Source organism: Saccostrea echinata, unplaced genomic scaffold, assembly GCF_033153115.1.
Source record: "Saccostrea echinata isolate AGI-Se365-2 ecotype Australia unplaced genomic scaffold, CSIRO_AGI_Sech_v1 ptg000025l, whole genome shotgun sequence".
Classification (NCBI taxonomy): Eukaryota; Metazoa; Mollusca; class Bivalvia; order Ostreida; family Ostreidae; genus Saccostrea; species Saccostrea echinata.
Window position 1 is genome coordinate 8,923,729 of NW_026889774.1, and position 25,662 is coordinate 8,949,390.

The 25,662-nt window shown below is 32.5% G+C and overlaps 2 protein-coding genes and 1 long non-coding RNA gene across 4 annotated transcripts; 2 read left to right on the forward strand and 1 right to left on the reverse strand.

Annotated features, from left to right (window-relative positions):
- Nucleotides 1-348: 348 nt before the first annotated feature.
- LOC133192586 (uncharacterized) lies at nt 349-1,103 on the forward strand. Its single transcript, XR_009721834.1, has 3 exons — nt 349-419; nt 629-757; nt 886-1,103. It is a non-coding gene; the product is annotated as an uncharacterized LOC133192586 (long non-coding RNA).
- A 2,846-nt stretch (nt 1,104-3,949) lies between these two features.
- On the reverse strand, nt 3,950-6,016 carry LOC133192587 (torsin-1A-like). The gene is made up of 2 exons (XM_061328578.1): nt 5,949-6,016; nt 3,950-5,357 (listed from the first exon to the last, which is right to left on the reverse strand). The coding sequence occupies exon 2, from the start codon at nt 5,354-5,356 to the stop codon at nt 4,043-4,045; it is 1,314 nt and encodes a 437-aa protein (XP_061184562.1). The 5' UTR covers nt 5,357; nt 5,949-6,016; the 3' UTR covers nt 3,950-4,042.
- A 2,299-nt stretch (nt 6,017-8,315) lies between these two features.
- Nucleotides 8,316-24,762, forward strand: LOC133191950 (tetratricopeptide repeat protein 28-like). 2 transcript variants are annotated; one of them, XM_061327729.1, is made up of 19 exons: nt 8,316-8,484; nt 8,851-9,060; nt 9,456-9,633; nt 9,941-11,430; nt 14,237-15,153; nt 15,268-15,437; nt 15,681-15,905; nt 16,096-16,243; nt 16,642-16,814; nt 16,949-17,052; nt 17,235-17,460; nt 17,972-18,057; nt 18,469-18,626; nt 19,136-19,247; nt 19,524-19,589; nt 19,870-19,920; nt 21,276-21,352; nt 21,539-21,617; nt 23,436-24,762. In XM_061327729.1, the coding sequence occupies exons 1-19, from the start codon at nt 8,371-8,373 to the stop codon at nt 23,688-23,690; spliced, it is 4,839 nt and encodes a 1,612-aa protein (XP_061183713.1). In that variant the 5' UTR covers nt 8,316-8,370; the 3' UTR covers nt 23,691-24,762. The 2 variants fall into 2 exon arrangements, with proteins under 2 accessions (XP_061183713.1, XP_061183714.1); XM_061327730.1 differs by lacking the exon at nt 19,870-19,920.
- The last annotated feature ends 900 nt before the right edge of the window (nt 24,763-25,662 follow it).

The following is a 25,662-nucleotide window of genomic DNA, read 5'->3' on the forward strand; positions in this document are numbered from 1 at the left end:
ACTGAGTTCTTCAGACATCGGTCTGTCAGAGACGTGCTTCAGAGAAAGTGGATAGGGAAGTTTGCGTCTCAAAAGTTACATTTACTGGTAAATAAGAAGAGAAATTTTCAATCATATCTTGAAATCATTCCTCAGTTTAAAATAGTGATTAAAAGAAACGTATTTAAAATTAACATATTGATTTTTATTTTAGAAACTGTTTCTACCACTGCTTATTTTAGCCATTTTCCCGTTTGCACTTCCTGTTGCTCTGTAGGTATTTTTCTGGTATGCTAGTTATATTTAGTTCTTTTTATCCATAATTTATGATTGATAGAAAAAGATGTATTCCTTTGCTTAATAGGGTGGTGAACATTAACTTTGTAACCAGGGTTGTCAGCGATTTTAACGTACCTGTTATAAAATGTATATTTCTCTACGTGAGTACATGTGTAAACTTTTAAATATTCACTGTCAAAGTGTTAGCATTTATTTGACTTCAAAAACATTCTTTGATTAAATAATGAAATGATATCCTCTTAAAAACGTCTTAGTGATGCATGAATTTTTAATACGAAGAAATTGTGATTATTAAACCATTCATCTAAATACTTTGATTTTTTTAAAATATTTTTTCTCAATAATATAGATACCTTACATTATTTTTATCCTGCTTCTCTCCTATGAACTGTTGGTGGACTTCTCCTCAGGACTGAGTGGAGTAGACTATGGCCTTATTCTCTACATTGTGTGTTACACGACAGAAGAAATCAGACAAGTACTAAATGAAATGCTAACAATATGAACCATTTTAAACATCTTTTTCATGTTTAATAAATATATTCAGGATCTCTTGTATTTATTTGTTGGAAAAAACAAACAATTTCTGCTTTCATTAACTTTTAGATGATACCGTCTGCAGGGATTAAATATGCTACATACCTTCGGAGTCATTTTAGATGGTGGAACCTTAATGATATTTGTTGCATTGTGTGTTTTGCGGTTGGAATTGTCCTGAAGTCAATTGGAATACTTGATATATCGAGAGTTGCGCTTGCAATTGATGTCACTTTATTCACGCTAAGGGTGCTCGCTCTAACAGCTGTGTCAAGAAATCTTGGACCTAAACTAGTCATGATTGGGAAAATGGTATAACAGTGTTGATGATGTTGCAGTTAACATCTGTTGCAAAGACATAAAAATATTTTGTTTCTTATGAAAGGAATGTTAAACATTAAAGCTTTTCTGTACCATGGCTCGTTATTTTATCACAAAATAATTCTGAGTTATTTTGCTCACAAATACTACTTGGTTCATTTCAGTTCGTTGATGACTTGATACCGTTTATGGTGATCTTGTTCGTATTCATTCTTGGCTTCTCCATTGCTGATTACAGCTTACTATATCACGACTCTACCTTTAGCTACATTCTGGTAGAAAGAATACTAATGAGTGGATATTGGATACTCTACGGCGAGAACAATTTAGAGGAATGCAAGTATTTTCACATACATGTACTTGCACAGAATTGTAATCATGGTAATGCGCATTTTTAAGTGTATGTACAATTCCAGCTTGAATTGTACATATGATAGCAATAAAGGGAAATATAATTATGCATTTTTCTAAAATATTTTATTTCAATATGTTTAAGTTCTTATTAAATTCTGACTTTCTTTTTGAAGTTGACAGTTCTCAGTGTGACAGCTCGACATCCCCCTGTCCCTCTGCTCTAGGCATGGCCGTGGTGCCATACATACGGGGGTTCTTCGCTCTCCTCAGTGTGGTGCTATTACTCAATGTTCTTATCGCCATGTTCAAGTAAGTCATCCTGCAAATAAAGTACGAACAGCAGTTTTAGTATTTAAATCTGCTCTGTCAATTGTGATGAATTTTAGAAATAGCTTACATATGTTACTTCAACGGATATGGTAACAGAGAGATGTGGAAGGAAAAATTGCGATATTTAGGTGAAAATATGTTCCATCTTGTATTATATTTAATACATGTAGGTAAATTTCTTTTTTACTTTAATGATTATGAATAAAGCTGTTATTTTGAATAATATCCATTTTGGAAAATACTCAATATTTTGTATTTCTCCATAAAATGAATTCTTTTTCAATAATTAGTGACGTAATCAAATGTTAATAATGATTTGAATGTAAAATTACTTAGAAAAACAAGCATTTTCTAAATACATTAAGTCCAAAACCAGTCATACCAGGTATTTGTATCCATGAGCAAATGTGATCATGTCCGAATTCACATCTCTGCGTAATGTATAACAATGTAAATTTTTAAAAAAAAAAAAAGAATCTATTTAAAAAATATCGTAGTTCTTCATCTTTTATTTACAGTGACACATACAGGAAAGTCCAGGATGTCAGTTACATGCATTGGATCTACAATTACAACGAACTTATAAGTGAATACGAATCCAAGCCCCTCCTCCCTCCCCCTTTCCTTGTGTTGTGTATACCCCATACGATTGTGTACTGTATCGGATGGATTCTCAAGTGTAAATGTAGAAAATCAGATGATATTGGTGAAAGTGTAAACTCCAAAAATGAAGATTTTGTAAAGGGTCTATTACTTCTCAAAACTGGTAACTTGTTTGCCTTGATAACATGAACAAAATGTTGCATTAATTTTAATTCGTTTGTACTTTGTAAAAAAGTAATAGAAGATTTTTTTTAAATGTACATGTTATGTACCTGAACAATACATTCGAAAGACAGCTTAGGTCTATTTAAAACTTTCATCTAAGTGCATTAATATAAAATAGTTTCATTTTTTCTCAGTTTATTTGACATCTGGTGATCCGTATGACAAATATCGAAAACAAGACGGTTTCCAAAAGAAACTACAACAATTTGAAAGAAAAGTGAAAGAAATATATCGAAAACGGTAAGATTTGTAAGATGCAGCATTATATATATATACACTGTATGTATACAACCAGAAATTTTATATAAACATCCAGAAATTTTATGTATACAACCAGAAATCTTAAAGAATAAAATATGTATGTATACTTTGTGGTATTGATACTATAGGTGTTTTACTCGTTATCAGTTCACTGATTTTAATTAAAATCAGACAATTTGTGACTTATTAGACAACTGCCATAAAGTTTCCAATAAAACCTATTTAACAACATGCTGTACATGCCCAAGCATTTTTAAATTAATTTTCCATAGAGTTCAAGGGTTTCACAGAAAGACACTTAATTAAAACAAATCTCCAGCAAACACCAATAACTTGCTCATTTTGACATAAGTTAGTTTGTTTTGTTCTCTTTACATATTGAAAACATAAAGTTCCCCAAAGTGTTATAAAGAAAATGAAGAGGCAGATTATCAAAAAAATTGCCAAAACACATTTTTAAAAGTAATCAACATTTTTTTCCAGGCTTCTACAAAAGAAAGTTAAAAGAAACGAGGTTTGCTTTCTAATTTTAAAGGGATGAAAGTGTGAGATAGTGTTTGAACTTTAAAATATCTTATTAATAATTTTGAGTTTTTGGTCAACTATATATAGTTTTCTCCCTTTGGTTTCCTTCCTTTAGAATTCTGAAGAATCCATGAGGAACAGATTAGCATCTCTAGAGTTAGAAGTATCTAAACAGGTAAAAATAATGTCCTTTTAAACCGGAATAGAAATTTTACTATTTTTATTTAAATTCATGTTACTTTTAATTTGCAATATATAGGTAAATGTATAATGAAAAATTCAAAATAAGGACTGCTTTTTCCCTATATTTTCAGAGCAAAGAAATTGAAGCTTTAAGGAAAGACTTGGCCTTCCTCTTAAATGTTATTGAAAGGCAATTTAATTAAATATGGTATAAATTATTTGCAAAGAAATACTTTTAACATGAATGTTTAATTATTTTTATTCAATTAACTCAAAAACATTGCGTAAATAGTATGCATTTTTTCAGCTGTCAAATAGATTATATATCATTATAATACCATCTTTGAATGTACAAATAATAAAATACATAATGCACCTCTTGTTCTTTTTTACACAAATTAAATGAAAAAAATCATAAAAATGGTTAATCAACTGATGTTATATGCAAATCAACTTTATCATGAACCCTTTTACACCCAGTCAGAGAGTACTCCACGGGGCTTCCTGCTGGATGGAAAAAACTCAACTCTTTGACAATTTTCTGCACTAAATCATTTGATGGCACTGTCTTTTTCTGGCGTAGGTCTTGCTTGATGCACTGCTCAACATGAGTTTTGTTTAGTGGTAAAAATGGCACATAAATATCAATTAGGTTTTCCTTGTGTAGTTCATGGTACCACTCTTTTTCTGAATTTTGATGCAGAAGAGAAATAATTTCTTCGTAGGTCAAATCATCTCTTCTTCTTCCTGCTGCTATTTCAGAGAAAAGGAATTTGTTAATTTCTGTTCCTTTGGAATTGCTGAGGAAAATGAACACTATCCATAATTTGTCAAATTCTTTCTTTTTCAGTGAAATTAACACTGATCTTAGTCCTTTTATCAACGATGGAGGAGCTTTATCCATTTCATCGAAAATAAAGACATTGAATCGACAGTCCCTGATATGTTTTCTTACTGATTTTATAATGTCTTTTGCATAAGATGGAATGGTGGATGAAGGAAAATGCATAGGAACTAAAAACATTTTTGTATGGCGCATATGTAATGAGTTCAAAATTATTTTCATAACAAAATTTTTCCCTACACCTGTCCAACCATGGAAAGAGAAGACAACAGGTTTCAAATGAGAATGGTTTGTCTTCAAAGATTGCTCCCAGTACTGTGAAAATGTGGATATAGAGACATTCCTTGCTATGTGCTGCCCAAACAGAAAACTGTCAAAATTTCTTTCCAGGTTTGGAATGTCCACAAATAACTCACATACAGTTTGTGATAGATAAAGTTTTCCAACAAAACAGAGTGCTATCAAAATAGCCCAGAGGATGAATTTTCCTTTTGTGTTTCTGAATAACGAAGGTTTTTCCTTATGTTTCTCTATATCTGGTTTATATTCAGGATTTCCAGGTCCAACAAGTCTGGGTTTTTTTGGTATTGGTCCACTCAAGCTGTGTCGTTTCTTAGATGTTAAACTTCTAATAGAATTTTTTCCACTTAGGTCCTCACTAACTGTTCTTTTAAATTCAGTAAACATATTTTTGCTTACTCTGTTTCTTACTTCATCAATAGAAGTCGATCTTCCAAAATGCCTGGTCTCACTTCTGGTTGGTGAAGAGGAACATACAGTGGCATTCAAATTCCACTTGCCTGATGAGTTTTCAGTAAATCTGCTTGGCAGAATTTTTGCACTGAAGAAGTCTCTCTCTTCCCCTGAAATATCCATTGGCTCCTCCTCTTCCATTCTGAAAGAATAAAATGTACAGCTGAACAAGGATCTTAGTCACGCAGAGATAATTTAATTAATGCATTCTAAAGTCAGAATAATAAAAAGATGGTGTACAAAGATTTTTCTGTTGAAAAATTCATAGTAAGCATGAAGAAGTTCAAACACTGTTAAACAATGTATTGATCAATTATTGAATTTCAACAATTAAGAATAAGCAAAAATTTCATGAATAATGGGTGTTTAAATAAAGAATTTGCTTTAATGTTTGGTAAATTTGATCAAAGATCGATATAAAGGAAACAATAAAAAGCTAGAGAATATTGAACTACTGGAAATTTCATGTTATTGATTAAAATTTGCTGTGTTGTAATAAGAAGTAAACAATGCTTTCAAAGTGTGAACAGAACAGGTTCATGGATAAATAAACATACAATTAACAATCAGAGCTAAGATCAGTAAGGAAGATTCCAATGCAGCTCTGTTCAGTTTTTTTTTATTGGTTGATTTTGAAGGTCCTTAAAATATGTTGTCTATGCGCTCTTTATGTTTTTATGTTAATGCAACAGTTCATCAAAAGAGTATTTTATTGAAAGTACTTTGAACCTACTTAAGTTTTTGTTATTCGCAAGAAGTTAAGGAACCTTAGCTGCTCTGTAACTGAGTGTAAGTCACCGTCGAGTAAGATTATAAAGATAACGTCAGATTTCGGCTAACAGGTGCTAGTTAATACATACCGACAATACTCTATTTTAACAGGCTTTGTGCTTTCTTTTAAGATAAGGATTATATGATGATTAAAGCAAATTTTTATGGTAAAATATTTATCAGATTTTAAACTTAATTAAATATTTATGTGTAAACATCGGCTATTTAGTAAATATTGATTTTTTTAATAATCATAATAGATTATAGTACGAGTTAGCAAATTTTTGTTGTGATTAGTTACCACTTCTTCCGGTTTTGCCTTCGCGCACTTTGGAAGTTGGATGGTAGGCTTCTTGGCCCTCACAGATTATCGTACCGTATGTATTGTTTGAAAACTTGGTAATGCATTGAGGTTTGCATACAAATTTTATATCAGATACATGAATGTACCTGTCAATTATTACCAAGACTGCATAAAGCAGACTAGCAGAATAGGAAAGGGGGGGGGGGTCGTGACACTAAATCCCCCTTTCCCAACTTGACTGTTTTGCTTTCATTTTGAAAATAAAATCTTTTGTGCAAAATGTCACACCAGACACAGTCTCATAATTAAGCTTTTAAATGCATCCTTTATCACAATTAAACGCTTAAAAAATACATTAACACTTACAGTCGCAAATTAGTGGGAGCTCAAATTTGCATTAAGGATTGGATCAAGAACTGTACCATATTCACCAGAATGGGTGTTTCTCTTATAATTTTATTAAAGAAATAAGTATTTGGTCCCAAATTATATGCTGGTTATATAACCCCAAAACTATAAGAACCTGTGAAAAGTGTCAGAACATTGTCAGTGCTCTGAAGGACTGGAGACATTTAAGAGCATTTTCCCCTGCATTTTTATTAGAAATAAACAAACTAATAGTTTTTAAAAACGATGCCCAAACTAAAACTAAGTCCTTATATATATCTTTCATTTGCTACTGACAGTATGTCAGTCTTCGACAAATCCCGGGAATCCGAAGCCCGGGACCTGGTGAAATTGGAAGTGGGCATGTGGAAACTGCACACTTACAAACATTAAATGTACTTAAAAGTCTGATTTTTCATCTAAAATGGAGTACCAAATAAAATTTTAACGATAGTTTTCCAAAGAACTCTTTTGCAAAGGAGACACAAAAAGTATACATGTTGAAAACAATATTAATGGCGAGACAACAGAGCGATAGAAATGGATTTCGGATCATTTCCTTGGCATGAAAAGGCAATTAAGAATAAAATTACTTGATAAAATTCTGGGCATGTAAATATTTGTTCGGGCTATCGTAATAAGTGGTTAAACCTGCCCGAAGGGCATGTACTGAAAAAAAGATTTGGAGAAGACTGGTATGTAGAATATTAAGCATATTCTCAGCAAGTGTACTAGCTGTGTACTTTTTTTTACATCTACATGTAAACATAGCAGCATTGAATGTGCAAGTTTTGAGATTGTAGCTCTCCAATGATAGAGGTGCAAACAGTATCAATCTCAGTATGAAAGTGGGACATGTCAATGTAAGCAATTTTTGAGTTTTACTTTACAAGTTTACAAAATCTACTTACAATTTTGATACTTGAAAGCAAAAGAACTGTTTGTTTTTTATCCGGTCACCTAGTGAAAAAAAGAAACTTCCATGATTGTACATACCCTTTCTTAGAAGTTTGAGGACTCTTTGAAAATTTTATGTATGGGAACAGAGTTTGTGTATCGCTTTGACTGTTGAGGTGCAACTATCATGACAATTAGATGCCCGTGTATAAATTATTAGGGACACATGTCTTCTCTTGTCTGATCAGTCTAATCCACAAATTTTTTGTTACGATTTTTGTTGAAGAATTTGACACCTTTGAGATGACGGTATATATATTTACTTTAATTTGATTATTTTTTGAGTTGGTGAGTACATCCTGACAACTGGCATCTATGAAGTAGTGTATCCAATGTAAGTAATCGTTCCACCCCCTGGAAACAAAACTCCCCTCTGTAACTAAGGTGTGCACCAAGGGAGATAATCTCAAAACTTGCCATAATAAAGTGTTGAAGAGAAGGTTACAAAAGTTGCATATTGGTCATAAATTCATAAAGGAGACACAGCAATGTTTTCTCCTATTTTAAGAATTGATTAAATGTCCAGTATGGTGACATTGGTGTATCCATGCAATACTAGCAATATATATGATAATTTCTTGCATTTAGCCATTAAATTTATTAAATTGATTTTAAAATCATCATGATTAGAGTTAAGTTTTAATGAATTCTCTTATTTCAGTTATACAGATTGTGAAGACAAGTTTCAGCAACAATGTAAATCAAAGTTGACACCATCTAAAGGAGATCCATAAAAATGACAGAGAGACCATCTCATTTTTCCTCCCAGGGACTCAGCCATAGCTTCAGTATGGCGAGTCTTGCTGAAGGGAGCAGTGAGCCAATCTCGGAAGCTGAGGAGATAAATGAGGTTAGTTACTGATCACTAGTGAACTTTTCATCAAAGAAATTTTAGCCCATGAAAATTATCTCCCTTGACAGGAGTTTAATAAGCATTAAATTATTTCTCATTTAAAATACACTTTTAAATGTACATATATCCAAGCCAAAAACAGCCTTTGAAATTTCTGGAAATATATCTTTATTGTGCAAATTTTATTTTCATTTCAGATCAACTGAACTTTTAAATAATATAAAATGTATAATATTCAGAAATATTTTCATGGTTTTGAGAGTCACGTTACTTGATGATTATGTAAATTATGAATGAAAAATAACCCAGTCATTTGAAAATTAATGATTTTCCTATGATTAAATTTTCTTTTTACAATTTCAGATGAAATCACTAACTGAAATGGGAAACAAAGCAATGCAGATCCGTGACTTTAATGAAGCTATCAAGCACTATGATGAAGCCTTAGAGATTGATGATAAAAATGTCGAGGTTTTAAATGCTAGAATACTTGCTTTTATTGAAATGAAAGACTACAAAAGGGCACACAAAGATGCAGAATATTGGATTTCACTGGATTCAGACAGTGCAAAGGTGAAAGGATATGAAATATAGTAAACATGTATATAGTACTATGCAAACATCTTACAATTATAAATACCCTAGCTTCAATGCTGTAGCTCAATAGTCTGAAGAAATTGGGATGGATGGACATATTTTAAGACCAGTGAGCTACAGATTTGCAGCTCCTAGTACCCACTCTTAGGCTTAATAAATTAAGTCAAATTGTAATTTACTCTAAGGTGGCTCAACACAACAAAATTTTATTTAAAGGATGTATAAAGTATCTTCTGAAAATAAGATTTCACCATTGAAATACTGATAAAAGCTCTTGAGACCTTTTGAACCACCTCAATTCAAACTTGATCCAATTGAATATGAATATAATATTTTAAACACTAGTATTATTCATGTCTTGTGTATGACAGGCCTTCAGATTCCTAGGAATTACTCTACATGAACTGGACAGACCTGGGGAAGCCTTGAATGCCTTTCTGACGGCTCTGGATCTGGACCCTCAGAGTGCTGATGAACTGACCACTAGTATAGCTACTGTGTCCACATTCTTCTGTGAAATACCCCCAGATGTCCTCAGAAAGATCAAAGGTACACAGAAGCTGGTTTTATTGAATGTAAAGAGTTATCAGGTATTAATGGTTTTTAATGTTAACAGTGCATTCAAATAAGCTGACTTTAATCATTAAATGTAATTCCATTCATATTGTACACATTTCAGAAAAGCATAAATTTTTATCCATATCATTTGGATTGCCATCTGTTTATAATTGCTGATTTTTAAAGAATGTATCATGTTTTAGAACAATATGCACATTTTTTTACCATATTGATTTGATTGATTTTTTAGATGTTGTCACCTGTTTATAATTGCATCATGTAATTATTTTTTTTTTAGGAATGGACCCCTACAAGAAACTAAGTGAAGTTGGAGTCTGTTTATTCCAAAGTAAGAAATATGAGCTAACTATCAAGATTCTAGAGGCAGCTCAGAAGTTTGAGACAAACCAGAAAGGAATAACAATGAGAGTGCTTCTAACCATGGCAAATTCCTTCTCGGCCTTAAGAAAGAATGAGCAAGCAATTAACTTGTACCAAGAATGTCTCAGCACAGCAATGGCCACCCATGAGCAGATATACCAGACAAAATCATTGGTTAACATTGCTACATTATATTTGGAAATTAAAGATACACATCAGGCCATTGTATATTATGAGAAATTGTTAGATTTAGAGGCAGAGATCAGAGAAGAGGCTGGGTCTGAAGAAAATTTTCCTGATTTTTGGACCAAAGAGTTGCAATGTGGTCTTCATTTAAATTTAAGTATTGCATACAAATCCATTGGAAATATGGCATATGCTGAAAAACATGCTCGAAAATATGTGAAACTATTGGAGAAATTTGGTATCGAAGGACGTGCACAGTCAGAGTCTTATCACAACACTGGAATGTTAAATGAAATTCTGGGAAATTTTAACGAAGCTTTAAAAAATTATTCTTTGTACCTCAGAGTCTGCAAAAAGAATGGTGACAAAAAAGGCATGGCCCAGGCATATGGTTGTTTAGGAAGTGTATATGCTGCAATCAGAAATTGGAAACTAGCAATTACCTACCATGAACAGCATATTGCAATGGCTAAAAGATTCAATGATCCCAAAATGTTAGTTATTGCCTATGAAATGATGGCAGACACATACATGGTTAAGGAAGACTTTGACAAAGCAGTGGAAAATTACAATCAGATGTTAAATTCATGCATAAGAACAGACTATAGAGCTAAATCTATGGCTTTCTGTAAACTTGGCAATGCTTACAGAGATATGAAAAAGACTCAGTATGCCATTGGATTTTATGAACAAGCTTCCAATCTGGCAGAAGATTTTGATTATGTTGACATTTTAACCATGTGTCATTACAACCTAGCATGCATCAAAAGACACTCAAAACAAATGATGGAGATCGAGGAAGCTAGAAAATATTTTGAAAAACTAATTCCTTTATTTGAAACGAAAATTCGGGAGCACAGAGATGAAGATACATACTGTCCATCAGAATATCATACTCAGCTACAAGAATCCTACGATGGAATTCAAAATGTCTTGTGCAAAATGGGAAACAAAGAAGAATGTTTACAGTATGCTGAAGCATACAGGAAACGCTATATTACTCAGATTAAGGGACATCCTGTGTCATACATAAACTATGGGCCACAAACTGATTTCTGGGCAGTGGATCGGATGTCTCGATTGGTTAATGAACAGAATGCAGCTGTGGTTTACTATTCGGTTCTTAGCCACCGGGTTCTGAGTTGGGTGTTTGTACCGGGTAGTGGACTGGTGCGGTTCTACTCTGGAAAATCAGCAGATGTGGAAGATATGCAGGATAGGGTAATAAAATGAGTACTTTATGAATTAAATTTATTATGTCTGGATTAAATGTCAGGCAAAAAATTCATAGGTCAAAATTTGATTTGAACTGAGATACAGCAATTGAATCTTACAATATTATATAGCACCTTTTCAAAATCAGTTTTGGTACAGTCTGTTGAATTGGGAATTGCTTGATACTGTAAAACTCATTTAGCATAAACCACAGATATAGCGAAGTTTTCTTTGACCCCCAGCTATAGAAATTTTATGAAACCCTTATACGGATATAAGAAATTATGGATATGACCAAGTTATTTCATAGGTCCCTGTGACTTAAATCATTATAACGAAGTTTAACTGTATATACTGACTTATGATTTTTAGATTTGATTAGGGCATGCAGTTGCCCTACAGTAATCACTGGATCTGCCTGTTTGGCTGTCTATCTGCCAATACTTTCATGTGATGTAATAACTTGAGTACCTTTTCACCTACAAACTTCATGTTTACTACAGATGTGGAGGGTTAAAGATGCCTGTAGTTTTGGGGATACTTGGTTAAAGGTCAAGGTCCAAAGTCAAACAAGTTCACCATTTTATTGCATATTTCTGTGATGTGACAACTTGCATATTTTTTATTCTATAGACTTATGCTTACTACATAGTAGGATGATGAGAGACATCTATTGCTCTGGGGATTTATTGGTCAAAAATTAAAATTTTGATGCAATGGCTTGAGCGTTTTTTAAAAGATGAAGAATGATTAGACGAAGTTATCAGTAGATTTTGGGGTCACTAACTTTGTTAAAGGTCAAAGCAGAAAATACATTTGTATCTATAACAATTGTGATGCAATGACTTGAAACAATATATATCCTTTAGAATTTTTATTTACTCTACTGAAATTGCTTTGGAAAAAGTCTTATAGATTAGAGACACTTAATCTGCAATGGTCAAGATCGAATGCTAGACTTGAAACATTATACATTGCATTTTATGACCTGTAGAATTTACATTACATATATACTTACTGGAAAATGCTCTGAAAACACTTATGTAGATTAAAATCAATAGTCAAGTTCAAATGCTAGTAATTTTTAAATTACCATTGACATACAATAACTTTGAAAATCCTTTGAATTTAAAAAAATTTATTTTCACTACACTTTTTCACTTGGTTAAAAGAAAGCATCTCTTGAATAAAGGTCAAGGCCAAAGAGTCAAGACTATTCATTTGATTATTTTAGGAATGACTCTAATTCTTGGCCAAATTATTCGAGTATAATCTGGTTTGGGTCAGTTTACGCTTTATAATCCGCGAAGCGGATTATAAAACAGCGTAAACTGACCCAAACCAGGTTATACTCGAATAATTTGGCCAAGAATTAGAGTCATTCCTTATAATTTAATTTTAAAATCATTAAATAACTATGGGTGTAAAATTTCGTTGCTTTTTATTAGTTCAAATTTGCCGCTCAATAATACAACCGTAGTAACGGAAGTAACGGAAGTGATGGGAAGCGAGGGGAGGTAAAAACTGATACATAGGCCTAGCAGCTTGTTTACATGTGGTAAGTTCGAATTATTGTTTGAAGTTAAAGGTACATTTATTAAATCTGGAATTTTCCATGAATCCCGAGGACTGGAAATGAGAGGATTGTATGGATACAGATGATTCAGCTGGTTGTCAGGGGGGTGTGTCCCCATACCAAACCAGGTTATACAAAAATAATTTGTGTTCCTTTTTGGATATTAACCAATCAGAGGCTAGAATACATACAAAATTAAATTATATTATGATATCCATGGTATTCAACATATCAGCTAGTGTTCAAAATACCCAAGTTCAACTGTATTAAACTTGACCTTTTATGAATAATCTCAAAATCTATAATGAATTCCTACCATTGTTCACCTATGTAGCCAAAATGTTCTTTTTTATTTTAAAAATTCCCAGATTTACTGCATTGCTTCACCTGAATATTTAATAATTTAATTTCGTTTTTATTCTAGCCTCTGATTGGATAATATCCAAAAAGGAACACAAATTATTTCTGTATAACCTGGTTTGGTATGGGGACACACCCCTCTGACAACCAGCTGAATCATCTGTATCCATACAATCCTCTCATTTCCAGTCCTCGGGATTCATGGAAAATTCCAGATTTAATAATTGTACCTTTAACTTAACAATAATTCGATCTTACCACATGTAAACAAACAACAAGGCTGCAGCTAGGCCTATGCATCAATTTTTACCTCCCCTCGCTTCCCATCACTTCCGTTACTACGGTTGTATTATTGAGCGGCAAATTTGAACTAATAAAAAGCAACGAAATTCTACACCCTTATTTATTTAATGATTTTAAAATTAAATTATAAGGAATGACTCTAATTCTTGGCCAAATTATTCGAGTATAACCTGGTTTGGGTCAGTTTACGCTGTTTTATAATCCGCTTCGCGGATTATAAAGCGTAAACTGACCCAAACCAGGTTATACTCAAATAATTTGGCCAAGAATTAGAGTCATTCCTAAAATGTTGAAGTGATTTGGAAGTCCTAACTCTTTATTCTTTAAGTATTTTACCCTGGATATCTCAAAGTTTTTTCTTAGTCCCATTGTGTTCAAGATAACAAGGTTTGACTGTATTTTAACATGCAGACTTTACATTCAGTACATAATTAAAACATATATAAATTATGTTGCCAATTGCTCAAAGGTTAAGATTTAAACTTCAAGGTTTATATTCATATGAGCATACTATGGGCCCCTGAACCACTTTGTCAGTTTCGTAGATGATTTCCATTTTACATCCCATTTCAGATTCAGATTTGTTTGGATGGTCTTAAAAACACACCCGACTGGAAAACCATGCAGAACTCTTGTGAAGACCGCTGCTTGCCAATCAGAAATGCTCAACTACAGTACACTAGAAGAAAGAACTTAGCCCTTGGAAAAGATGTAATACAAGACAAAACAAACAAAGACTTGTCAGAGGAGGGAAGCCCAAACAAAATATTGTTTAACCTCCTCTTAGCCCCTGTAGAAGACATTCTTATGAAACTCCCTCAAAAGAGCCACCTTATAATTATTCCAGACAAGAACTTGTATGACTGTCCATTTGGCATCCTTCAAGACTGGAATGCTAGATACTTGTGTGACAGATTTCATTTGACTTTATTGCCCAGTCTATTTGCTCTGGAGAAGGTCATTAACAATGAAATGAACTACATGAAAGCACAAGATGACCTTGACTTTGAAAGAAGCCAAACAAGAAATGGTGGAATGAACAGAGTTCTGGCTCAGATGGTAATGACCAATGCAATCAGTCCTGACATGGAAAAGGAAGACACACATGATTCATATGACTTACGGAAAACAGCTAATCCTAGACTTTTGACTACAATGTTGGGCATGCCTGCTTCAGCAGGAAGCAACAAAGGTGAAATGACCTCAAAAGTTCCCATGCCTTCTTCTCAAGAATCTTCCAGAGGTGCATTCTCTCCAAGAAAGCCTTTACCAGGAATTGTAACTCACAACACTTCTAATAAATATCAATCCCAAATTGGCAGCCCATTGCCCATGGAAAAAATGCTGAATGCCCATACATATACAATTTTGACCAAAAGGACATCGACAGGAACTGACATCACTTCCTCAACCATGTGTATTACATCATATCAACAGATCTGTGATACAGATAAATGTGTTGTATTTGGAAATCCAAGACTTCCAGAAAAGTAAGTCATTGAAAATCCTAGAAATTAATGTTTTTGTTTGAAAACTGAAAACATCTCATCTAACTTGTATTTTGAAATATTTTTTAACATTAAAAAAATGGGAATTTCTTTTAGACTTCTTGTTTTTGACTGTGAATGGAAGCCAGCAAATGTATATCTACCAGCAGCTAAACGGGAACTGAGTGCTGTTGCATCTTATCTCAATGTAGATCCCATCACAGGGCCAGATGCAACCAAGGAGAATTTCATATCAAGCATAGAAAATGCTACAGTCATTCATATAGGTAAATAATAGCTGAAGTAATTTTGAAATTGAAGTTAAAACATTGATTTTGAAATATGAACATGGAGAATCCAATTTTTTTTATAATGTACTAGATTCCAAATGTCATTTATTCCCTTAGGTCTGTATTTCTAGCATTATTTCTTTTCATACTGTGAATTTTAAATGACACTAGTGGCTATCACAAATGACACTTGATGAATATATATAAACATAACTATAACACTATGAAATTTTTGCACAGCATCTTATGGTTGTTGGAAGGAAGGATTCATTGTTTTCACTCCTGGAGAGGTGAAGTTACATGAAGGTCCTCCTCAGGAGTCCTCCTATCTTCTGTCACTAGAGGACATTATACAGTTAAAACTGAAGGCCCAGATTGTTGTCCTCAATATTGGATATGGACCTAACAGATACAAAGAGTGTATTCCTCCTGGGTTTACTTTGCCATCAGCATTCCTCAATGCAGGTAAATGGAGACTTATGTAAAGAAGACAGGTTTTAAAGGAAACTGCTTCTGTTCAATGTGAAAAGCAACCCATATGCTTTATGTAAAAAAAAAAATGAACTTTTCTTTCCTAAGAAAAATTTGAATTTATATCATCCACATGTATTTCAGAGCGAGAACTTGAATTTATGCTTTCATATTTTGTTTCTAGGTGCTCAATGTGTATTAGTCAGTATGTGGTCTCTGCCAAACATCGCTATGGAAAAGTTTTACTACCATTTCTATACCACCTTAAATAAAGGAGCACTGGTCACTGATGCCCTTGGTGCAGGCATTAAAGGTCTCAGGGCAGACGAGAGGTATGATATTAGATCCAGTAAAATAGACTTGATTGAATTATTCCCTGCTTTGTAGTACATGTACATAGAATATGGGTGTAGAAATCACTATGTAGATTTGTTTTTCTCTGTCTGGATGTGCATTTCTTGACTGTTTCTGCATACCAATTCTTGTTCAGTTCAAGATTTTTTTTTCAATAAACAGCATTATAAATTCACAAATAAAGTTTGTTAGGGATCAGAGTGTGATTTGCAACCTGACCTATTAGGTACAAATAAGGTCACAGTAATTAGTATTGTGTTTTCATGTTGAAAATTTCTTCAAAAGAAAGTTCACATGGTAGGTATATTGGAACAAGAACATTATATAGCATTACATGTTACAATGTTTGTTACTGCTAAACTTGCAATTTGAACAGGTTCAATGATCCATTTTTCTGGTCACCATGGATACTAATTGGGAAAGATGTCAAGGTCAACCTGCTCCAGATTCAGCATTCCATGTTGGACCAAGCTCTGAATAAGACAGAGAAAGAGCTTGAGGAGGAAAAGGGGAAAGAGTTACTGAATCCAAAGAATGTGCTGCCCCTGGGTAAAAATTCTCAGAGAGAGAGAGAGAGAGAGAGAGTTAAAAAAAATCATGTCCTCTCCAATTTATAGATCACAATTCTAGAATATTGAACTTCCAATACAGTCATCAATAGATATGCAGTTTCTTTTTTACAGTTTCTTCCAGAGAAGATAATCTCAAGACTCTACAGGAATGTTTGGCCTTCCTTTTGCTCCATCATAAAGGGCAACCCGAGGTCATCCCAAAACTTATTGATCTGGTAAGATTTCCAAAGTTTTTAATCATATGATAATTGTAAACTTTATGGTTTTTCAGGAATTATGAGTATAAATGCTTATTTACGAGTAATGCACAATGGTGAATTAGAAATAAGCATATAATATTCTCAAAGTTAGCATTAGTCATTAAGCTTATTGCAAACTTTCTTTGTATTTTCTTCAGCTGGATAGTGCTTTGAAGAGATTACATACAGAAGAGAACAATCGACAGACTACACGCTTACCAGATTGTGTTATACAGAGCTCTAAAGCCATGGAGTTGTTACGACTGCTTGGCTTCCATTTCCAGGCCAAAGGAGCATCCCTCAGTAGCCCCTATGTTGTGTACCCCCACTGGAATCAGGATGAATTGCTGATACCAACATATGATGCTTTGAGAGCAATAACAGGTAAAATAAGAACTGTTGCTTTTTTAGCTCAACTGAGCCAACCACTCATGGCTAAGTTGAGGTTTTCTGATTAAGGCTGACTTTTCATATTTTCTGCTTCTATGCCAGAACCAATCAAACTTATTTCAAAGCACCCTTATCACAACTAATTTTATTATCAAGCATCTTTAAGTAAAATGAATTTAAACTTATTCACATGAAATGTGATGCCTTATTCTAAGGAGAGGTTACTAAATAAATGGTAAAAATTGGATACATTCATTTAAAAACTGTTTTCAAAACCAGGTACCACTTTTTCATCATTCAGTAAATGACCCTTTTAAATATGTATTTCTGATAATTTCTATTACTAGATAAAAATAATCATAACAATTTCATCATTTATAAATTATTTATATATGTAATTGATCTGTTCTTCTACAACATTAGTTGCTTTTTCACTACATTTTACACATTTGTTCAAGAATTTGGTATTCATCTTCTTCCTATGGTATTTTTACTCATTTTTCAGATATATCATTTGAAGTAGATTGTGTACAGGCAATCCATGATATGCTTCCCCTAACTCAGGATAGCATCTCCCTTCTAGTAGATCTAGTAAGTAGGGTGCAGTTAATCTGGAGTTACAGTCAAATCTTAATGAGCAGAACCTAGAATCTACAGCTGAGTATTGAAGAGAGATGTATTTCAAAGATTACCTGAGATTTTGTTGGAGTTTTTTTTAAATGTTTTACTGTATATAACACTTTAGAATTGCATTTTACTTCAAAAAGATCCAATTTCTGTTATAAATGTGTGCATGAAGTCTGTGTATATACTCTTTATTTTTTAACAATTTGTAAGTCATATTATATTATTTGTGCTGCAACTAAGTATTAGTGGCACATGGCAAAATATAAATGAAAATAGACAAGGAAGAAGGGAAAGGCTGTCTTCAGTATGTATATGCATGTCATTCACAAATGCTTTTAAATACAACCACCACTGGATGTATAACTTTTGTCACAGCTTGCCATCACAAAGCATGCGGCTGAAGTTCAGCTCAAAGTCAGCGATTTGTCTGTCAGGCCACTTTGGCAGAACAGTCGCGTAAAGAAAGTTCTCACTGCTACAGGCTTCCACCAGATAGGCCTGCTGCTCAATTTTAATAAGACACCCAGCCGCAAGTGAGTACCTGTGAATGTTTTCTGCATGTTATATAACCTTAAAAAGCTTTTCTTTCTGATATACAGTGAATGTTTCATGTGCCTTGTTTGAATTTTACCTACAAGGAGGACATTGTATATGTATAAAAAGGACATCAAATGAGTAGCATAAAAAAAATAAGATATTAATTTTTCCTTTACAGAGAATAGAATAACCCTGTCATACTTTTGAGATACATGTAGTTCTTCACTTCTCAGGACAGCTATATATTTTAATTTCTCTTGTATTAAATTTAAAACTACCTACACATACATGTAATTTAGTAATTGTGCTAAATCATTAAGGAAGGAGTATACATATTAAGTATAATATAAATTGGACTAATAAATAAGTTTAGAATATATATTATAGCCTCAGAAAGAAGATTCTCATGAGAAGTACATGTATTGTTATTTTGCACTCTTTGTAATATTTCTTATTTACAAACAATAGATTTTAATCATTCCTTAAGTAAATTACTTTTTTACAGACAATTGCTGACTGCAGTTTTACAGTTCATGTTGTCTGTTAGTGCATATAAAAGTCAGGTTCTTTTGTATCGACTGGATGTCAACCTCCTCGGAAAATCTAGTGCTTCTAAGGTGCCTACTGTTTATTCTTTCTAGCTATTTCCGAGTTTAAATGTACCAGTAAATGGCAGCTATCATACATTTTTTAAATTTCTAATATAAATAGATTAATTTACAATTATTGCATTGAAATCGAATGCAAATTTTACTCTCTAGCAGTAATAGTATTGTGAAAAGTTAAATAGTGCAGCAAAAAATAAAAATTATTATTATAAATATAAGGAAGTTAAAATTTCGATTATGTCTTAGAATTCCTTTGGTAGAATTCATGCTGTCCTTAATTTACAGAAAGCTGACTCTGTTGAGATGAGTAAACTTCCATCTTTAACTCCTGTCATTTTGCCAAGAAATCAGGTAAAGCATGTACCAGGATATTTTTCTTTTATTATTAATTATTTTTGAAACACAAACATCCTAATAAACAAAATCAAATTCATTGAATTTAAGTGATATTAATTCTATCTGTCATTAAAAATTTGAAGTAGAAAATAGAACATTTTAATTTTACATAATTATACAATTTTGTACATACATGTATTAGTAAGGAATCTTTTTAAAAATACCAAAATAGCTTATATTTTGTGATTAATAAAATAAACTGATTGTCCCTGATGCAAATGTGACATTTCTGCAGAAACTCGGATTTTCTCTGAGTGATTCTTTGAGCAATCTGACAGACTATAGAGTAAGAAATGAGTGTGATTGATTGCTTATAATTAGGGTTTAAAAATTGTTCAAGTACTCAAAACCAGAAGAGTATAGCAAAGACTGTTTTTACCTTCAGTGACAGAAAACTTTTATGATGAAAATTTCATTTGTAGAATCTTTTCCTGGCAGTACATAGGCTTTCCTAATTCTCTTTATTTTGTTTATTCCATCATGAGCCCCTTTTTGTCAATGATATATGATTAAGACGAAAATGTCTTCATAGATCAGTAACATTTTTAAAAATGCACATCATTTAAAATGATAAATTTAAGGGGGGGGGGGGGGGGAGATTTATAGAATTTAAAATTTTATGATCAGTGATTTTTTCTGGTTAATATTCAAATAGTACTTGAACAATTTGGATATCTAGAGTTTTATTTTTCTTGTGTTTTTAAGTAGCCATATGATTTTGATTTGCACTGACAAGTAGAATATGCTTCAATGTTGTTTTTGAATATGAGAATACATTTCATTAACTACTATAAAGGTGTAAAAATGTATGTGTTAGCCATTGTTGTGTAATTTTTTTTATAGCTTTTATGTTTTCATTTATTTTTCATATTATATGATTTATTTTTTGCATACAAAGATTAGTGTACAGTTTGAATGAGCATTAAATTTCTATGGCACTGCAATTCAACATAAATGTATATTGCAAACTTTTATTTTTATATATTTTTAAATATATTTTTACCCCACTTGTAAAGATGCCTCCTTAATTAAGATAGCCTGGCTTCAGAAAAAAAAAATCATCTTGATCATTGAAGCATCAAAACCACAAATAAGTCCCTTCTGTTTTACATACATGTAACAATCATTAATGATAAAACTTTATTTCAATAAGGGATTTTCTGGAGAATGCTGATTAAGGAGGTGTACCATAACTATAGTATACAGTCAACCTGTTTATTTATTCACATTGTTGTTTTTTCCATACAATCAACTTAAAATCCACTCAGAATAAGTACAGTAAAACACGCATATAGCAAACACGCTTATACTGAATTGACACCTACAGTACAGAGAATTTCATTCCATGGCTTTAAAATATATCGTAAACTTAATGTATATTATAAATTATGTTTTTAATGAAGCAAAATTGTCCATACCTAGCACTTTGTTATAAGTTTGTTTTAGATATATGGATGAATATTATAGTTTGAATTCCTTGTCAGTCTTTTCCATGTTATTTCAAGATAAACTTCAGTAGAAATCAGGACATTTGTTTTTAAAAAAAAATTTATTTTATTGTTAGCTAGTTATTTGATGATGATTTTACTAAGGACATTTCATACTGTTGTTAGGTAATTAATTGATTTTAATTTCTTATAGTTAAGAATGAGTACACCGTGGCTTAGTAAACCAGAGAAACCAGAAGAAATGGAGGAGAAAATCAAACTCGCCAGAAGGTTTGTATCAGGTTGTGCTTTAAATCTTCAAGAAGTTATAATGCATACATTTTAAAGCTATAGGGAATAAAAATCCCTTCGCTGGAAGCGTGAAATCATTACTTTAATATGTTTATTATATCCAATACAATGAAGGAATTATGGTGTCGAGATCATCATTAAGGAGTATGCATTTTTATTTCACAGTAAATCAGATGTGGATGATGAATTCAGGGACCACTTAGAACGAGCCAAGACATGGCATCAGATTTCTGTTATTGCACAGGTCAGTAAATACACTCAAATCTCGTTATCTCGAACTCGATGGGACCGAGAAGAAACTTTGAGATATCCGAATATTCAAGTTATCAAGGGTAAAATACTTAAAGAATAAGTGGACGAGACTTTCAAATCACTTTGACAAATCCATGGTATTGGAAAAATCAGTGTTCAAAATAATGAAGTTCAACTGTATATAGTTATCTTAAGCAATGAGCCGGTTGAAGTAAATTCTAAACATGTAATAATTATATAATTTCAGGGCTCAAAATAATTGATGGCCTGCTGGTCTGGGGCCAGTAAATTTTCAATCTGGGCTATATATTGCAGAGGGCATGTGCCCTCTGGGTCAGCATTTTTTTTTATGTATAATAAAATTCATTCACAGTCAGGCTAGTAAACTTAACAGGGTTGTGTGTCCCAACTTCTACTGTTTCTTGTTTTGTTAAGTTGTACTTCTAAGTATCACAATATAAAAAAATATTACTATTATTATTTTGGTTTTGGGCCAGTCTTTTTTAAAACTACTGGCCCAGTGGGACAGTGAAAATACTAAGCTGACCAGTAAAAATAAAAGGTGATAGCCCAAGTGACCAGTAAACAAAAATAATTATTTCTAGCCCTGAATTTATTACAGAAGTTGTGTACATGTGTGTGATCATAGATCCTGATAGAAAATCAGGAATCTTTAGAGTGGTATCTTGAACAAAGTAATATGAAATCTGTGAACAAAATATTGAACCATATACATGCATGTATATTATAAAAATAAAGATGAGTCTGTAAACTTTTAAATATATAACTACATGTATGAAGTCATCATAATTTTCTCAGAAGTTCGCAGTGAAATGCATGCTTGCATGGTTCTAACATTTTTGGCAGCTAGCAGTAGGGTAAAAAATTCAAAGCATAACTTGTTTTTCACCCATTTTTTTTTTTTTTTGATAAGCAGTTGATTTTATTCAATCATAGGATTTCTTGAAAATATTTTTCTTTAAAAAGTCAGGAAAAAATCAGAAAAAATATCAAGATTTTTTGAAATAACTTACACACATGTTACATGTATTTGGTGGAATGTAATCGTTCTAATTTTTCCCAAAAGGATGATGACTTTGAGGTATGTTTAAAACTGTTGTATTGCATGTAGGATCCCATAGCATACTTGTACTTGATGTTGTAGCACAAGTTATATGTGAAGTACAGAATAGTAATACCTTGCCTGGATAGAAAAAAAAACTTGAGAATTTAATGTTTTTTATGAATCATAATGATTTTCTTTTAAATTCAAAATTTGGGTTTCAGTCATAAAACATACCAGAGGTGCGGTCTGAACCATTGTTTTGCTGTCTGCCACTGAAGGCCAGTTCACATCACAGAGTTGTCCCAAAATATTTGCATTTGCTGATATTTTAAAACACTTTGGATACCCTTTAGATCAGAAAGCTAACTAATCCATAATCATATGAGATATTATTTCATAATTATATATAATTATATTGACTGATATAGTCAAGCTATCCACATTAAAAGTAGCAATGTGAACATGAATTAAGTGTATTTTAAGTGAAACTGGGTGGATTAAATTGATATGGATTAACCTAATCCAATGTGAACTAGCCTTGAGAGTATACAAAATGTTAGGTATAGCTTTCCCTTATTTTATGAAACTAATGAAATGCCTAGTTTACCCCTAGCTGTCAATGAAATGAATTATCATAAAGAATACAATATTATAATGGCTTTCAGGTATAATTTTTAAAATGCTGTAGATTAATGTTTCAAATTCAATTTTCACCCAATATAACCCTCTTCACTTTACTTTCAGGCCAATGAGAGACTTGCCCAATATGGCCGTCCCCGGACAACCCCCACAAAGGTCAAAGTTCTCCCTGGTGCCAGCTCCTCCCAACAGAGGACCCCAGTGAACAAGGAGCGCTTGTTAGTTATTCCAGAAGTAGACCAGCGCAGGGACTATGCTGGATTTGTGTTACAACAGAGAATGGATAATATTGATGTTCGACACAAGACCGAGGTCATGAAACTGTACTTGCCCTATATACAGACCACACCCTCTTCTTGAGAGGGATCAATGGAAGGAAAAAATCTGATAAGGCACCATAAAAAAGACAGTGTAAGAATGATGGAGACTATTTTTGAGGGGGAGAAAGGAGAGATGAGTTAGTCATTGGTTATATAAGTAAAAACCCTGTGTAAAGCCAGTCTTCAGGGTGTAAAAAAACTTGGTAATCACTGTAATTTATTTAATATTTGAAAGCAAGTTCATCACACTGAACTTTAGAGTGAAAAGCTGATTTTTTCCGGGCATTTTTTAACATTCACTTTTGAATTGGAGAGTGAAATGTTTCCTCTGAGCACTTTTTCAATAGAATAGTGCATCTTCTGTAAGGAAAAAAAAAGAAATTGTATTATAGTTTATACTGATATCTTTAATACATCCACTGAATGTTTTCTCTTTTATTTATTATGAATTCCATATTGCTGTCATTACAGCAATAGGAACGATTTCATTCTAAACAATAGGAAGATCATTTTTATTTTGAGTCATCTGAATTTTACCCCAAAGATAGCAAAAGTGTTAAGGGTCATTTATTCTGGCTCTTAAATTTATGTAACATGCAGACCAATAAAATTAGTCTCATGAAACTTTACATGAATAATTTATGAAGGAAATATACAACTATAAACAATAAAATGTTTTTGATTGTTGTGTTATATCGGATATGACAATTGCAATCATTCCGGAAAAAATTGGCATAAATTTTCGTAAATCTGGGTTAATATGTTTTTTTTCTGCAGTGTTGTAACTATTATATCCAGTGTAATACAACAGAGAATTTCAAAGCATTTTATTGTTAAAATAAAATCTTTATATACTTAATTTATATTTACAGATATTAGTACTCATTTCACAAGTAAAATCATATCAATATCTGATGACAACAATACAATTGTTTGTTTTGTTTTATGATTACGTTTCACTGGAGCCTTAATTTTGCAATTTTTAATGCAAATTTATGAAAACATAATATTCTCATTGTGATATGTTGTCATGCGCATTAGATTGTAAATTTTTGGTTTCAAAATGAGTGTCTTATTGTGTGTATATGTGTATAACTCAAAAAGTTTTATCATGTCACTCTTTTGTTTTCAAATTTTGTTAGGATTGATTTGTTTGTTTTTCCTGTTTTTATTTTGTTTTGTTTTGTTTTGTTTTTGTTTTTTTTTTTTTGGGGGGGGGGGGGATGGGGGAGGTGGTAATTATTTTATTTTTGAATGAATGACTAATTATTTTGAAATTTGCTTGTTATATGCTACTCTATTAAAGAATGTATGAAAGCTAATTCTTTCATTTTAAATCATTTTTTTATGTCTCTAGTATAAAATTCTGTAATGATGATAAATATCTTCAAATTTTCAAGCAGGGGTATATAGTGATTGGGGTGTCCGTCCTCTCCTACGTTTATCAGTACGTCCTTCCGTCCGTCTGTAACACTTGAGGGTACTCATCTCTTATCCCCAACTCCTCTTATAGTACCAAATAAAATTTAATGAGACTTTCACAGAATATTTATTACAAAAAGCCATTGTGCACCTCTTCTCTTTCGTTTCAGTTGGACAGCAAAACGTGCTGAACACTGCCATTATTTCTATAATATTTGGGATACTCATCTCTTATCTGCAACTTCTCCTATACCACCGAATAAATTGTAATGAAATTAACTTTCACAGAATTTTAGTTACAGCATAGTGCACCTCCTATTTTATGTTCTGATCTGACAGATATTTGGGGATTGTCATTAGTTGCAAAACATGGACGCGATTCTATCTAGAACTCTGGGGATACCGATCTCTTATGCACCACTCCTTTTATACCACTGAATAAAATTTAATGAAACTTTCACAGAATCTTTATTACATAATGCCATTGTACATCTTCTATTTTTCGTTTCGATCAGACAGATATTTGGGGTTTGCCATATCAAAACCTGAACACTGCCATTCTTTCTATAATATTAGGGGTACCGAACTCT

What these genes read in the sequence shown, in the direction of transcription:
- LOC133192587 (XM_061328578.1), bottom strand. Translation starts at nt 5,356, where the DNA reads ATGGAAGAGGAGGAGCCAATGGATATTTCAGGGGAAGAGAGAGACTTC.
- LOC133191950 (XM_061327729.1), top strand. Translation starts at nt 8,371, where the DNA reads ATGACAGAGAGACCATCTCATTTTTCCTCCCAGGGACTCAGCCATAGC. An exon ending in TGTCCTCAGAAAGATCAAAG is followed by an intron (nt 9,634 to 9,940) that starts GTACACAGAAGC and finishes TTTTTTTTTTAG; the next exon opens with GAATGGACCCCTACAAGAAA. An exon ending in TCATTTTGCCAAGAAATCAG is followed by an intron (nt 19,590 to 19,869) that starts GTAAAGCATGTA and finishes ACATTTCTGCAG; the next exon opens with AAACTCGGATTTTCTCTGAG.